The sequence below is a fragment of the Schistocerca piceifrons genome, chromosome 3 (genome assembly GCF_021461385.2).
Source record: "Schistocerca piceifrons isolate TAMUIC-IGC-003096 chromosome 3, iqSchPice1.1, whole genome shotgun sequence".
Lineage (NCBI taxonomy): Eukaryota > Metazoa > Arthropoda > Insecta > Orthoptera > Acrididae > Schistocerca > Schistocerca piceifrons.
Genome location: NC_060140.1, coordinates 312,431,767 through 312,447,663, shown reverse-complemented (window position 1 = coordinate 312,447,663; position 15,897 = coordinate 312,431,767). Strand labels below are relative to the sequence as shown.

The 15,897-nt window shown below is 39.2% G+C and overlaps 1 protein-coding gene across 1 annotated transcript in view; it reads left to right on the top strand.

Annotated features, from left to right (window-relative positions):
* The first annotated feature begins 4,589 nt into the window (after nt 1-4,589).
* LOC124788001 (uncharacterized oxidoreductase MSMEG_2408/MSMEI_2347-like) overlaps nt 4,590-15,897 on the top strand; it is a 38,096-nt gene continuing 26,788 nt past the window's right edge. Inside the window, exons 1-2 of the mRNA XM_047255043.1 lie at nt 4,590-4,812; nt 4,891-4,971. Of these exons, the coding sequence (XP_047110999.1) occupies nt 4,752-4,812; nt 4,891-4,971 (142 nt within the window). The 5' untranslated portion in view covers nt 4,590-4,751. The remainder of the gene's footprint in view (nt 4,813-4,890; nt 4,972-15,897) is intronic.

Below are 15,897 nucleotides of genomic sequence, written 5' to 3'. Positions count from 1 at the left end.
TGAATAGTGAATTCATTGATGTAACAAATCCTTTTTGAAATTGGAGGGGACTTTTTCTTTTTCCTGTATGAAAATTCGATTAAATTTCCAAAAATCTCTTCAGGATTTTTTCTTGTCTTCTGAGGTTGAAACAATAACCACTTCTAAGAGATGCTTTCTGATCTCGAGTTCAACACATCATAAACGTTGTTTATCAATTCCATGAAGCTCCTTTTGCAGTCTTTATGAAGGATGTATCACACAGTTTGGGCAGGGTGATGTGAAAACAGCTGTGCAACCATTAGAACGTCCTTACATGCACATCTGGTCACGTTCATGTGAACTTCCAACATGTGGTAGGTGATGAAAAGATCATTTGACTTGTGGTGTAGAAGATCGTATGTTAAAGTCTTTGTCCACATGGCTCTGTCAGACAAGGTGATTCTATCGTCAATAACATGATTTCTTAATATTTTAGAATATGCAGTACATCATAAAAAGCCAATATTCTCCTTGTATTGTCCACAGCGTTCGAAAAATACGTCTTAGTTGTAAATACACCAACTTGTTACCACCATTTTGCGTTTTTTCTCTCCCATAGTGCATGTAACTGCTACAACACAGACCCCAGTTCAAAGTATTATAATGACTGTCTGCAACAAACTGCTGGTCATTGTCACATCAGAATATTAATATACTGGCTGCTTCGACTTAGAAAACAAATTTATTGTCATGGTTCCTTGAACGTACTTGTGTAGCCAGGTATGACATCGTCAGATTAGTTGTAGCTCACACGATTCTAAAGCTTCATTTAATCAAAGCTTAGGGTAGCTATGGCCTCAAACGGCGTAAACATTGATGATTTTGCCTTAATTAAACTTAGTACTTTCTTTAAAATTCTTGGTTGACACTTAAACTGGTTTGTCCATTTTGGAATGTTGGATGACATCGTGAAGTATAGTTTTTTTCCTCTTTAGGTGAGCTTATGCTTTTGAAGATAAAGCTCTCAAAGTAAGAGCATCTGCAATGTCCTCTGGACGCTACTTTACATTTTTTTACTGCATCTGCCAACGAATTAATCCTTGAGTGAAACACTGAGACATTATAGACTTAGATCAGATTTGCACTCAAATGAAACCAGAATTAGGAACTTACTCAACATTCCTTGGATTCTTTTAAGTAAGGTCCAAAATGTAACTCTTCAGGCTTTCCCGGCGATCTAATGACATCTTGGGTTGTCGGGTGTTCTGCCGGATATCAGCGTCGTACTTGCACGATATTTTGGTCACGTAGCTCGAGACCTTCATCAGGTGCGACCTGAGACTGCTCCTCGAGTAGACCTGGTCCAGTATTTATGCCTTTGGCCTTCCCCCTCCACCAACGGCTGCAGGCGCTTCCTCTGTGGTCCGCGCCCATTCCCTGTGACCTGCTGCAGCGTTGCTGGAGGACTCACTAGAACTGATTGCAGAGAAATTTGATGGTGCTCTGTTGGACCTGTTCAGTCATACACTGACATCCACGTATTTCCTGTACAGAAACCAATATTACGAGCAAACTGAAGGTGTAGCTATGGGCAGCCCACTGTCCCCTGTGGTCGCCAACATGTTTATGGAGAGTTTTGAGGAGAGGGCATTGGAGACAGCCACATTTAAACCCACATGCTTCTTTAGGTATGTGGATGACACCCTCGTGGTCTGGCCACATGGGATGGCCAGGCTCAATGAGTTTCTTGAACATCTTAACTCATGCCACCCTAATATCAAGTTCACCATGGAACTGGAGAAGAATGGCCAGCTGTCATTTCTGGATGTACTAGTCCAGAGGAAAGCAGATGGATCAATTGGCCACAGTGTGTACCGAAAACCTACACACACTGATTTATATCTGCAGGCCAGCAGTTGTCACCACCCTGCACAGAAGAATGGGGTTCTGAAGACTTTGGTCCACAGAGCACGTGCCCTATCAGACCAAGAGAATCTACCCATAGAGATAGAACGTCTCAAATCAGTTTTCTCCAAGAATGGATACATGGACAGACAAATTGAGAAGGCACTCCGACCAGCCACTATACCACAGGTTCCTGAAGAAGACCAAGATGAAGCAAGGAAGGTGGCATATCTGCCCTATGCTGGCTCTATTTCTGCCAGAATCAGCAGGATCCTGCGTAAACACAATATCAAGTGTGTTTTCTGTCCATCCAACAAGATCGGGGGACTGCTGGGGAGTGTCAAAGACGACCTGCGGTTACGAAAACCAGGGATTTACAATATACCTTGTCAATGTGGCATGTCCTACATTGACCAGACGACAAGAACTGTGGAGATCAGGTGCAAAGAACATCAGAGGCACACTAGATTAAGACAGGTGACTAAGTCATCCATTGCTGAACACTGTCTAGAACTAGATCATGCCATGAAGTATGAGGATACCAAGATTCTAGCACAAACACCCAGATTTTGGGACAGTGTTGTAAGAGAATCGATTGAGATTAAAATGGCTGACGATCTTATGAATCGTGACACAGGGTACCAGCTAAGCAGAGCCTGGGATCCGGCTCTGGAATTGTTAAAGGAGCAACGGGGCCAGCTGCTACACTACACAAACAGAAGAACCAGAGATATGGAGATGGTAAACGAGCCCCTGACGGACTGCCAGGAGCACCAGACCGAAGATGGAACACCCAGAAGTGGGACTGGTGGGCGCGGACCGCAGAGGGAACATCCAGAGCCGCAGCAGACGGAAAACGGAGCGGCAACGCTCCAACAGGTCGTGGTGAGCGGGAGCGGACCGCAGGGGGAACGCCTGGTACCCCAGACCGTAGATGAAACCCCCAGGAGCGGGTTTGGTGGGCGCGGACCGCAGAGGGAACACCTAGAACCGCAGCGGACGGAAAACGGAGCAGCAACGTTGCAGCAGGTCACAGGGAATGGGCGCGGACCACAGAGGAAGCGCCTGCAGCCGTTGGTGGAGGGGGAAGGCTATAGGCATAAATACTGGACCAAGTCCACTCGAGGAGCAGTCTCAGGTCGCACCTGATGAAGGTCTCGAGCTACGTGACCGAAATTTCGTGCAAGTACGACGCTGATATCCGGCAGAACACCCGACAACCCAAGATGTCAAGGTCCAAAATAATACCGAGTTAGGTGACGCGGTGGCTAGCACACTGGACTCTCATTCGGGAGGACGACAGTTCAAACCCAGGTCTGGCCATCCTGAGGTCTTCTGTGATTTTCCTAAATTACTTCAGGCAAATGCTGGAATGGTTCCTTTGGAAGGTCAAAGTTGACTTCGTTCCTCATGCTTCCCTAATCCGATGGGACTGATAACCTCACTGTTTGGTCCATTCCCCAAAACCAACCAGGCAGTCAACCAAAATAATTTTCTACGTGTTGGCAAAGTATTTTTCAATAATTTAGCACTTGAAAAAGGGGCATTACATGAAAATGAATTTAAAATAGTAGTAGATACATAGTTGAAAGAGACAGCATTTTATAACTTGAATGAATTTATATCTATTGAAACAAGATGATCTTTCATTATAAATGTGATTTAACAAAGAATGTTGTACCTTACAGCATACAACATAATTTGTGATTTGTGTAATCTGTGTAATAGAAATCATATGATGAGTACAATATAATATGTGTATGTAATAATATTTACATATTTTTACCATTTGTATAATTGTGTGTGGACTGACAATAATTCATAGAACACAAAACTTTTTTTTACAGGCAAGTAAATCAGTTCAATTGAATAACCTCATTACTTACTCTTCTATGAAGAAGCTGCGAATTTTTGCTTCAGTAAAATTTTTGCTCTCTTCACAATAGCCAATTCTTCCTCAAAGTCCTTAATTACTTGCTGATTGCTTATAATGACCGAATCAGAATGAATTTCTGATTTAATTGACCTGTCCAGTTTTGTTTTCTTGGAAAAGAAGAATTAGAATGTTTTGAGAGCCCTCTTCCGTACTGCTAGGTGTGTGTGAAATCTTATGGGACTTAACTTCTAAGGTCATTAGTCTACTGCTAGGTATTTTTTGGGACGGAGTTACATCTGACTTCAGCAACTTCCTTGTAGATAAATTCAACAATTCATTTTGCATGTCCCGTTTGTAATCCTGCGGACGAAAATGTTCGAAATGTATCCTTGTGTTCTTAATATTGATCTTGTCCTCTCGTTTACAACAAGTTGCAATTCAAAATCTTTTGTAAACCAGTGGTAATGAATGCCCTCGGTTCTAGGCTCAAAGTTAATGCACTTAGCAAACGCAGAGTACGATGCGTTTTCGCTTATTTCACTCTGAAAGTAATGCGAACAATTGAGAAGACTACAAAAAAAAAAAAAAAAGGAAATATTGCTTCTTACTGGGATACGCAACAGGTCACGATTTTTACTCAAGCAGGCGAGAACACAGCGCGACGAACAACAGCGCAAAATACATTTTTTTGTGTGCCTCAGCAATATGTCACTGGCTATGAAGTCAAAACGAGTGTGTAAATCCGGCTCCAGATCTCTGTATTGCGATTCGATAGTTCAAAGATCCTACTCACATTTTGTCACAATAATCTCTACGTCACGAGTTCATTGCTTTGTTGTGATTGAAAGAGAGCTGTGCCTCAGCTGTTATCGGCGTGGTCAAATTCGAAATCTAAATAAATATACTCATGTGATGTGGCGCGTTTCTGAATGATAGAAGTAGAACTGAGTACAATTTCAAGAAGATTTAAGCCGTAAATAACAAAAAATTTTTAGTACACCTCCGTGTCATGGATGTCCAAGATTATGTATACAAGTTAAATACAGGACGAGAGTTTCCCATGGTTGGATGTAAGAATAAAACTTGACTGACTGTAAGGAGTGGCGTTGATTTGTAATACCTGCTATCCGTTCTTTGTTCTATTTCAGTTGGCACATATAAAATAAAGGGAAAAAATCTAATATACAGCGTAATTGATGCTGCACTCAAAGCTGGATACAAATCTATCGGTAAGATGTTAAAAACTTTTGAATAATATACTGATTGTATTATACGATAAAGTTGCTAACAGGAAGTACGCAAGCATCGAGACCAAAAAAGTGGTGGCCCAACACTATTCTTAGCATAACAGGATTTTATTTATTTTGTTAAATGGACCAAAACGTAAGTCACAGAAACTCAGTTCAGAAATTGGGGAAAAGAGAGTAGGTTTGCCAATGTTGCAGCTTAATTTACATTTGCTAAGTTTGTGGTTTACGTGATATGTGTAGCGACAACTCTATCAACTATCTCACTTGAGAAAATATTATTAATGCGTTTTGTCTTTGAGGATACTGGCGACTGCAAGTGAGTTTATCATATGATTTTTACCAGTCAACAACAATCCATCTGAAGTGTGTGTGCCTACCTGCAGACTGAGTTTCAGAAATGAGTTTCGTACCTGTGTTACAGAAATATGTGACATGCAAGAGATGCTGCAGCTGATTGAAGAAAATGTCTAGGCTGCATCAAACATTTTTCTAGAATAAATAAATTACTTTTCCCTAACGTTGTTATATAAACAGCCTGATGCCAATAAAGCTAATGACCTAATTATTGAAATTTAGGTATATGTATTATAAATGGGATGTAGCCTACTTGAGAGACTAAGGCACTCCCTCGGAAAAATGGAAAACCATATGTCAGAGTATTCTTATTGGTGTCTGTAATGCTTAGAGCTATCAAAGCAAGGCAGTGATGTGGAGAATATAACAGTTCAGGGCATGAGTCTATCACATTTCATAGAAGGTGGTCATTGCACAATAATTCACTGTAGCTGGAAAAAAAGTTTAAATTGATTGTGTCTTCTTACTTGCAAATTAGCTAATTCATTGAACTTGTAAAAAAATTCTCCGTTTCATTTACTTATTCTGAATTAGTTGAGTTTGTTTTGTTCTGTAGATCATATTCATAGTAAATACTATGATGAGCAATTTGTCAATTGCGCAAAAATTGTTCACATTTATTAAAAATATACAGGGTATCTTAAGAGTGTGATTAAGTACAAGATATGAATCTTTTTTTGTCTGCCTGGGAGTATAACATGAATTAATAAGGCCAAGAATGTTATGTATTATAGTACTGCAGCCACATGTGAACATTTGCTTGAGGGCCTTGATGTTCTTCATAATTTCCAGTAGGATGAGAGAAAAATTTTAATGCCATTAAGTTTTCTCTGCATTGATTCTTCAGCTTGTTTTACATCTTGCTTTATTTGCATCAGTTTCTAACCTGTCGTTAAAAAGTATTTATTAAAAATGATCTGTTTCACTTGGACCATGTCTTATTATGATGGTATTTTTTTAAATGGAAATAATATTCTCACATTTGACTTCTTTCCCTTTCTCTGCTTTAACAATTCCATATTCATTTAAATTTATTGTTTTAGCTATTTATTTCAGACATGTGTACTAGTGTGTTTACTTCTTAATTTTTCTTACTGTGATGTAGTATTATATAAAATCAAACTACCTGATCATTTCTCATTCGAGCTGTTTTGTAGGTGCCATTTTTTTCATTCTGAAAGGCTCTAATACCTCTAAGGATTTCATTCAGGTCTCCTTTGTAGCTGTATTAGGGAACCAAAATTATCTTTCTGAGCTCAGCATCTCACTCATCATGAGGGGATTCTGACTCAGCATTTTCAGAAGTGCTGAAGGAAGATTTGTGGCAGCCCCTTCATGTGTGGTGTTGTGTGTGCAGTGAGTGTCAATAGGCAATGAAAAGCATCTAATAGTTTCCAATCGTATCAAACTAAATTGTTCCAAGTACATAAAAATATAACAAAATTGGGGTCTAGTGTAGCAGGGGATACAACCCATCGGCTTTGGACAATGACGTCACAAGTCGCCAGATAGCAATTTACCATTTTCGCTTTTGCTGTTATGTTTCAGTTTCGTTTTTTTTACTGATTGCTTAATAAAGTGGATCTGTTTATTCTATATCGTGAGATTTTTTTTTTAAAAAGCCAAAAAACACTTATCAGCCACTGAAAGGAGCTACAACACTAAGAAGAATCGCTTCTCGATTGGCGACTTGTGACGTCAATGTCCAAAGCCGACGGGTTGTATCCCCTGCTACACTAGTCCCCAAAATTGTATGGTATGTATGAACTCATTGAGGTAGTGCATTTGTTAAGACACTGGCCTTGTATTTTGGAAGGTGGAGGCTCACTCACTATTATGTGGCCATCCTGTTGTATTTCATTCTAAATCACTTAATGAATATGTAGTAATAGTTACTTTAACAAGCCCAAGGCTGTCCATCTGTCTTAAACATATGTTTATACCTTTATGTGTCTGTGTATATTGCTTATGGCTTTTCTCAGATTAAACTGAAAAATGCTATTCATTATCAAATGATCCTTTGGCAAGTAAATTACTGTGCTTTGTTAAATCACCACGGATGAATAAAATTTGCTTTATTTCATGACCAGTTTCAGGCATTGCTGTTTATCTAGTAACACAAGATCTAAGCTGTACAAAAACAGGAACACACGATCCCTGTACACTGTAGGAAACAGAATGATGAGCAGCTCAAAATAAAAAATAAAAAAAATACACTTTAATCCATATACATACAAGGTTTGTGCAATAGTAATGAGTCCTAAAGTTTTTGGATGCTACTGTATGTCCCAGTGTACTCACTCCAGATAGCTTCAATGAAGGGATTCGCCGCCTTCAAATTTCACCTGGTATCATTTTGCCCACGAGCTTCCATATGGTTGGTATCATAATTTTAGTGTACCCCAGTATGTAGGCTCAGGTGAATCTCAGAACACAACATTCTACTGTACAGTGTTACACCACAAAATTCTGTGTGAGACTTAGCAGATTATTTATGGAGACATTGACCATGATGCAGAAAGTGTTTGCAAGTGAAAACTTATGAAAAGCTGCTGTTTTGAGATGCCATATGTGCTTTGAAGATGATAGAGTGTAGAAAATGAACCCTGAGCAGAAAGCTCAACCATGAGGACATTGTGCGTTTGAGTGAGTGATGGATAGACTGTGATTTCATAGACATGCAGAGAAGACTGAAGAGTAGGGTCAACTGAGTGAGACCAGGCTTTGCTTGCAGTTGGATGTTGCATCATGACCAACTGCAATGCTTTGTGGTCAATGACTATCTACTTGAAACAGCATCACAGTGCTTGCCCAACCCCCTCCAGTCATGAGGGACCCTGGTAGAGTTTTATCTGTTCGCTTGAGTGAATATAACCCTCAAAGAATAACATAATGAGGCTTTAGCTCAGGTCAAACTGACTTTGATATGCTGCTTGAAGTACATTCCGGAAAATGACTTCCAAGATCTCAAGAAACCTGACTTCCATTGTGCTTTCCAAGTGTGGGAAATATGTTGGTAGAAGTGTGTTGACAACTAAGGGTCCAATTTTGAAGAGTTTTAATTGTTTGTAGTGATATTTTCAATACATTTTATCCAGAATACGGATTCCTTACATTTATACAAACCCTATATATAAACACATTATATAAGAATCTCTTGTTTATTCTATTAATTGTTAAATTTACTTTTTATGTTGTTGTCTGAAGTGTATAGTGAATGTGTACTTTTGTTTGTATAACATCGGTCTCACATCTATTGAAGAAAAGTAACGCCTGGAACCAGTAATGTAATTTTTTTTAAAAATAACCTTATGCAGCTTTGGTGATGTAAATTGCTTATTGTTTAGGACAGATTTTTGTGTGATCATAAAGATTTATTGCCTGCACTGATGTAACATATTCATTAGCAACAAAAGACCTCCATGAATCTATGTAATGAAATAAACGAAGAACCAAATGAGGTAGTGTGTTTGTTAAGACACTGGTCTCAAGTTCAGAAAGATAGGTGTTTATGTTTTGTCTGTCCAGACAGATATCAAACATGAAGGAAAACACTGCTCTTCCGGTTTTGTATTGTTGAAATTACATCGCCTTTGATAAAAGAAGGGCATCAACAAGAAATATTAGGCTGGTACATAAGCTTGTAGCATTTTTGTTTTGCTTATTGATATGCTGGTTGCTATGATTTTATTTGTCAGTTGTCATTTTTTACTTTTAGTTCACAGTTGCTATCTGAGTTTGCATATTGTCATTTGGAAATAGTGAGTGGAGTTGTGGATGCTAGAAAATGGAGTGCCAAATGAGGAAATCAGAACATTGCTGGCATATCCTTCTGATTGAGTTCCACAGAGAGGTGACATCAGTGGACACAGCCAGAAACACTTATCCCATGCATGGGGATAAAGCCATTGGACGGAGCACAGCAAGAAAATGGTGTTGTTGTTTTAAGGAGGATTGGTTCAGCGTTAGTGAATCTCCATGTTCAGGAAGACATTCAGGATTTGATAAGGATTGTTTAAATGCATTAATCCACAGTGATTCATCTCAGTGTACTTGAGAACTGGTAAATGTGAACAACTGTGATCATTTCACCATCGTGCAGCATTTGCTTGCAATGGGGAAAGTTAGAAAAATCAGGTGTGTGGGTACCTCATGCTCTAACATAAAATCACAAGAATCTGTGGGGTCCCGTATGTGCATCTCTGTTTACTTGTTATCAATTGGCTCATGAACAACACTGACCATTCCTGTCCTGTATCATTTCTGGTAGTGATAAATGATGTCTTTATGCTAAGAAAGGAATGTTTGAACCCAAACAAAACCAACAACTGCCCTATTCAAAGAACTGTGTGCATCCACAAAGGATAATGTTCTGCATATGCGGATCAGTGACGATGTGGTGTACTACGAATCACTTTCCCAAGTAGTAACCATCACTGCTGACATTTATTGCCAACAATTAAGACACCTTGCAGAGAGAATCCAAGAACCACAACCAGGAAAATTGTATGTGATGATGCTACTCCATGATAACGCTGACCCGCATTCTGCTAGATTGACAAAAAGACTACTGGAGTTAAATTGGGAGGTCATTCCACACCCACCTTATTGACCTGATCTTGGATCCTCAGATTTTCACCTTTTCTGCTCTCTATCGAACAACCTTCAAGGAACTTCCTTTCCTGATAAAAATGCACTCTGAACATGAGGTCTTCTCCTCAAAACCATATGATTTCTTCAGTCACGGAATCAAAAAGCTACCCCAGTTTTGCCAGACTATTATAAATAGTAAAGGAGAATGTATTATTGATGACTAAAGTGTGTGATGTGTATCTGTCATGTTTATTAAGCTTGTAGATAATCACTACAAATCATCCAATGTAGGCTTTCACAGCCGGTGTTGTCTTCAGCTGAAACTTCTGGGCTGAGTAGTCGGACGACCTCAGAAGATGTCTCCCGCAGATGGTGACAAAACGTTTGGTGGAAATTTTATACATCGACCACAGCCTCTCAGCCCGGAAGTTTCAACTGAAGAAACACTACAAACTTGTGCACCAATCCAGTAATAAACGCCGTAGAAAACCACAGTACTTGGATGTTAAATTGGAAAAGCAGTACAGCAGAGCTGCTACTCTGAGTAGGTCCAGTTACTCTTATCATGACAATAACTGACCATTCAGATCTGAGTTTTCTGCAGTTTTCCTAAATCAATTCAGACAAATATTCTAAATCAAACCAACATTTGATGTGACCACTGCCTATGTGTTTTATTTTCTTAACAAACAGAATAATGACAGCCATAATGAGGACTCTCTTACATACAGTGGAAGTGTGTTATTTGCACATAAATGTATACAGTTGAGTTAATCCTTGTAAAACTAGCTGTATAATATGAATTTATAAATTACTGGCAGTGGAAGGCATTTTTTACCCTTGAATAAATGACATGGATGCCGTGGCATCAAAAGAAAATAGCCATAACTAAATATCTGATCTGCATCTACTAAACATAATTGTTTTGAAATCAGAGGAAAACTTTCCATAACAGTTAATACCAGATCATAGTATGGAGGCTTTCACGACCGGATGACATATCTTCTGGTAAACCTTCCGGGATGTAAGGTCGTGGTCCATGAAACTCTTCAGCTCCTAACGTTTCGTCCAGAGCTGCGCTGGACATCTTCAGAGGGGTGTTTCTCCTCCGGTGAGTCTTGCCGACTGACGGGTCGGACGTCTGAGAGCGACTTATGTATCGTAGAAAGTGGGCGTGACCAGAGTTACACGTGATATGCAGAGATAACCTTTGTCAGAGATAAAACTTAACTATCGATCGTAATCTCGTCACGGATAAAACTGTCTAGCAATTCTGTAGTGCTACTGTCCAAATATCACTAAGTTTCATGGTCTCTTCTTTCCGAATTAAAATTATCCCTATGTTTATATATTTCAATTGCTTCTCTACAAAGCCGTGGTCAGGCCCACTTTCTACGATACATAAGTCGCTCTCAGACGTCCGACCTGTCAGTCGGCAAGACTCACCGGAGGAGAAACACCCCTCTGAAGATGTCCAGCGCAGCTCTGGACGAAATGTTAGGAGCTGAAGAGTTTCATGGACCACGACCTTACATCCCGGAAGGTTTACCAGAAGATAGTTAATACCAGAGCTGTTATTTAACTGCCGTTCTCAGGCAGCAAAATAATTTCTGACATAGTGCACAGTTACTGGAACCAAAAGCAAGTGTTATTTGAATCTTTTTAATTATTTTCTACCATGCAGCAGTTAATGTTGTCGTAAATCAGGAGAAGATTAGCTGAACTTCGTTCTTTACAAGAGGTAATTTAACATTTTCTTTTTCATGGACTAAAAATCACCATCCAACATGCTTTCCTGAACAGAATTAAACAAGAATTTTCTTTACAGCCTCCTCTAAATCTTAAAATGATTAAGTGACTGAAAAACTTGATTGGCTGTTCACTCAAACTCTACCATTTTGTAGTTCAAGGAGATAAAAAGGGCACACTACGAAGTAGGAAATTGTGTTCATATTTAATTGAAAACCTTGTTAATTCCCTTTATAATACAAGAACAGAATTGGCCTTCTGTCTCTGCACTGGCAAAACCACTCTAAACCCTAGCTAATTGCAGCGCAGACAGCATAATAAATAAATCCTTTGTTGAGTGATTTTCATCACATTTGGAAAGAAAAAAAGAGGAGAAAGAAAAGGGAATCCCACTTCTCGTGTTGGCTGAGTCTGAACTATATCCCACTTAAACAGAAATAATCATTGTACTTTAAATCCAGTGCCAACCTGTCCTAAGCAAGACAACCAGGTTATTTCTAGTTGTAATTTGTCTCTCTGTGGATCATTGGGAACCTATCATGAATTTCCCACACTCTAAAAGCAATCTTGCTCCTCTATAATATTAATTGGCAGGGGTTAATGTTATCAGCCTTTGCTTTTGTTTATAAATGGGCAGTTAAATTGACATTCCAAGCACTGCTTGAATCACTGCCAAAGTTTGTATGCCCTAGCTGTTAGCTACTGGCTAATGTATGGCTCTGCCCAACAACCATAAGTGTATCCTAGAGCCAGTATGCTGCAGTTACTGCTATTGCTTTTCTTCTGCATACATAATTAATATTTTTTTAAGTACACAAGTTCAAAGATATAACTTCAGCTCCTGAGATCAGCAGATTCTCATTGTAGGAATATCTGTAAAACTACTGCCACTACATGGTAGGCCTTCATTCATCTTCATTGGGGTAAAAATGGTAAAAGATCATGACACTGCCAGTTTCAACTTCTTAATATATAATATTAACTGTAACATTATGAATTTTGCCACAGAACCAGGAGAACTGTTAATCAAATCTATTGCGTGCAAAGAAGGAACAATGTTGAAAGCAGTGGACGGAAATTGATGGGCACCATAGGCAATGATATCATTGAGTATCTGCTGCATCAGATTCACAAAATTTTACCATTACTTTCTCATTTGTTTTGTGTTAGGAATAGAAAGTTATCCCATCTACACTCTGCAAGCCACTTAACAGTGTGTGGTGGATGGTGATTTGTGTACCACTGTCACTTCTCCCGTTTTCTGTTCCAGTGTGAATGGGTCCTGGGAAGAATGATTGCTGGTAAGCCTCTTTGTGTGCTCAATCTCTCTAATTTTTATCTTTAAGGTCTTGTTGCAAGACACATATAGTTGGAAGCAATGTACTGCTTGACTAGTCTAGGAATGTGTGCTCTCAGAACTTTACAGTAAACCACACTGTGATGTAGAACATCTCTCTAGCAGCACCTGCTACTGAAGTTGGCTGAGCATCTCCATGACACTTTCATACTTACTAAATGAGCCTGTAATGAAGCACACTGCTCTTCTCTATTTCCTCGTCTCAATTCTATCTGGTACAGATCCCATTGGTCAAATGAAGGTTTTGTAAGCTACCTCCTTTGTGATTAGACTAATGCTCCTGAAGATTCTTTCAATAAATCTCAAGCTGACATCTGCCTTGCCTGCAATTAGTTTTATGTAGTCGTTCCAGTATAAATTGCTTTGTACACATACTTCTAGATATTTTATGGGTATGACTGTCTCCAGTGATCTGCATTTTTGTAATGGTACAGTAATGGCTATTTCTGCTTATTTATGTACGATATGTTACATTTGCTTATTTTGAGGATCAGTTGCCATTTCCTGCACCAAGCATTGATCCTCTGCAGATCTTTCTGCATTTTGATACAGTTTTCTAGCAATGTGACTTCTCTGTATACAACAGCGTCCTGTGTGAATAGCCTTTTTAAACTTCTGACGTTATCCAATGGGTCATTTACATATATTTTGAGAAGTACCAGTCAAATAACACTCCCTGAAGTTACAAGGGTGGTTTGAAAAGTTCTCGGAATGGAATAGAAAAAAAGTACTTACATCACTGAAAGTTTTTTAATTTTTCAATGTAGTTTCCTTGTAGATTAATGCACTTGGTCCAACGATGTTCCAGTGTGTTGATCTCATCTCAAAAATGAGTTTCCTCCAGGCCTGCAAAATAGTTGTCAACTCTATCAGTTCTTCGTTTGAAGTGAATCATCCACCAAGAAAAATTTTCTGTTTTGGGAAGAGATGGAAGTCTGATGAAGCCATATCAGGCGAATAAGCTGGGTGTGGCAACAATTCATACTGTAGTTCGTATAATTTTGCCATGGCGACTGCACATGTGCAGGTGCACATTGTCTTGATGGAAGATAACGTTCTTTCTTGCAAAACCTGCCCTTTTTTCATGTGTCTTTTGTTGCAGTTTCTCCAGGAGGTTAGCATAATATTCTCCACTAATTGTTTGCACAGTGGGGAGGTAATCTACTAACAGAATCCCCTTCACATCCCAGAACACTGATGCCATGAACTTTCATGCCGAAGGAATTGTCTTTGCTTTCTTTGGTGTTGGAGAATCAGCATGTTTCCACTGCTTTGACTCTTGTTCTGTCTCTGGGGTATAGTAGTGCACCGAAGTTTCACCTGTGGTCACAAAGTGACACAAAAAATCATGTTCGTTTCTCCTAAAATAGGCCAAACATTGTTCCGATATGTCAATTCTCTTGTGTTTTTGATCCAGCGTCAAGGGTCGTGGCACCCATCTTGCAGATAATTTTTTTCATTTCTAATTCTTCAGTTAAAATGTGATATACCTTTTCAGATGACATCTGGCAAGTGTGAGCAATTTTACACACTTTCAATTGATGATCCTCCATGACCATTTTGTGCACTTTTGCAATGATTTCTGGAGTAGTGACACATCATGGCCAACAACTGTGTGGATCATCATCTGAGCTCTCCTGAACAAATTAAAATTCAATTGTCCACTTGGAAACAGTTGAATATGAAGGAGCAGAGTCCCCCAGTGTATTCTGGAAATCAGCATGAATGTCCTTTGCTTTCATACCTTTCGTTATGAAGTACTTAATCACTGCTCGAATCTCTATTTTTTCCATCTTCACAAATCACTACATGGGAACAACAGAGCCACATCACTGCCACATCTCTCTTGCAAGAGCACTGATGTGGCATGTGTTTCCAGTTAACAGTCCAATGAATATCACGTGAACAACTCGTTGCACTAGCGCTGACCTCTCGTGGTGATTCCAAGAACTTTTCGAACCACCCTTGTACATTTACATCTGAAGATTCCTTTGTGTTGAGAATTATATGTTGTGTTCTGTCCGATAGAAACTATTCAATCCACTTACACAGTTTGTCTGATGGTCCATACACCCATATTTTGTTCGTTTGGTGACGTGCAGAACTGCACCAAATGCTTTCCAGAAGACAAGGAGTGTGGCATCACCAGGACACTGGTGTCTACTGCTTTCTGGGCCTTGAGGATGAAGCGGCTGAGTTAGGTTGATCGTTTCTTCAGAACCCATGTTGATTCATTCAGTGTTCTTCTGTTTTCAGAAATGTCGTAATATGTGAGCATAAAACTTGTTCCAAAACTGTACAACAGACAGATGTCAGAGATAAAGGCCTAAAGTTTTGTGCATATTTTTGATGACTCTTCTTGGAAATGGGAATGACATGTGCTGTTTACTAATCATTAGGAATGCTTTGCTCCTCCAGTGACCTAGGGTACACTGCTGCCACAAGAGGAACAAGGTCTTTCACATACTCTCTGTAGAAAGTTATTGATATCTCATCAGTTGCAGTGGCCTTCCCTCTGTTGAGTGATTTCAGTTGCTTGTCTCTTTCACGGTCACGTATTTTGATGTGTAATTTTGACATCTGTATGATGATTTAGAGAAAGAACTACAGTGAATCCTCCTCAGTGAAACAGTTTGGTGAAAAAGATGTTTAATGTTTTGCTCTTATCTGTGTCAACAGCTGTTTCAATGCATTATGGCAACCATTTACTGATTTAACATCAGAACAAAAATTCAGAGTATTTTCAGTCAAGTTGGTAGATAGAATTTTACTTTGAAAAATGCTGAATGCTTCATGCATAGCTGTCCTTGTGCTGATTTTGGCTTTTTTCAGTTTTTGTTTGTGTGTGAAGA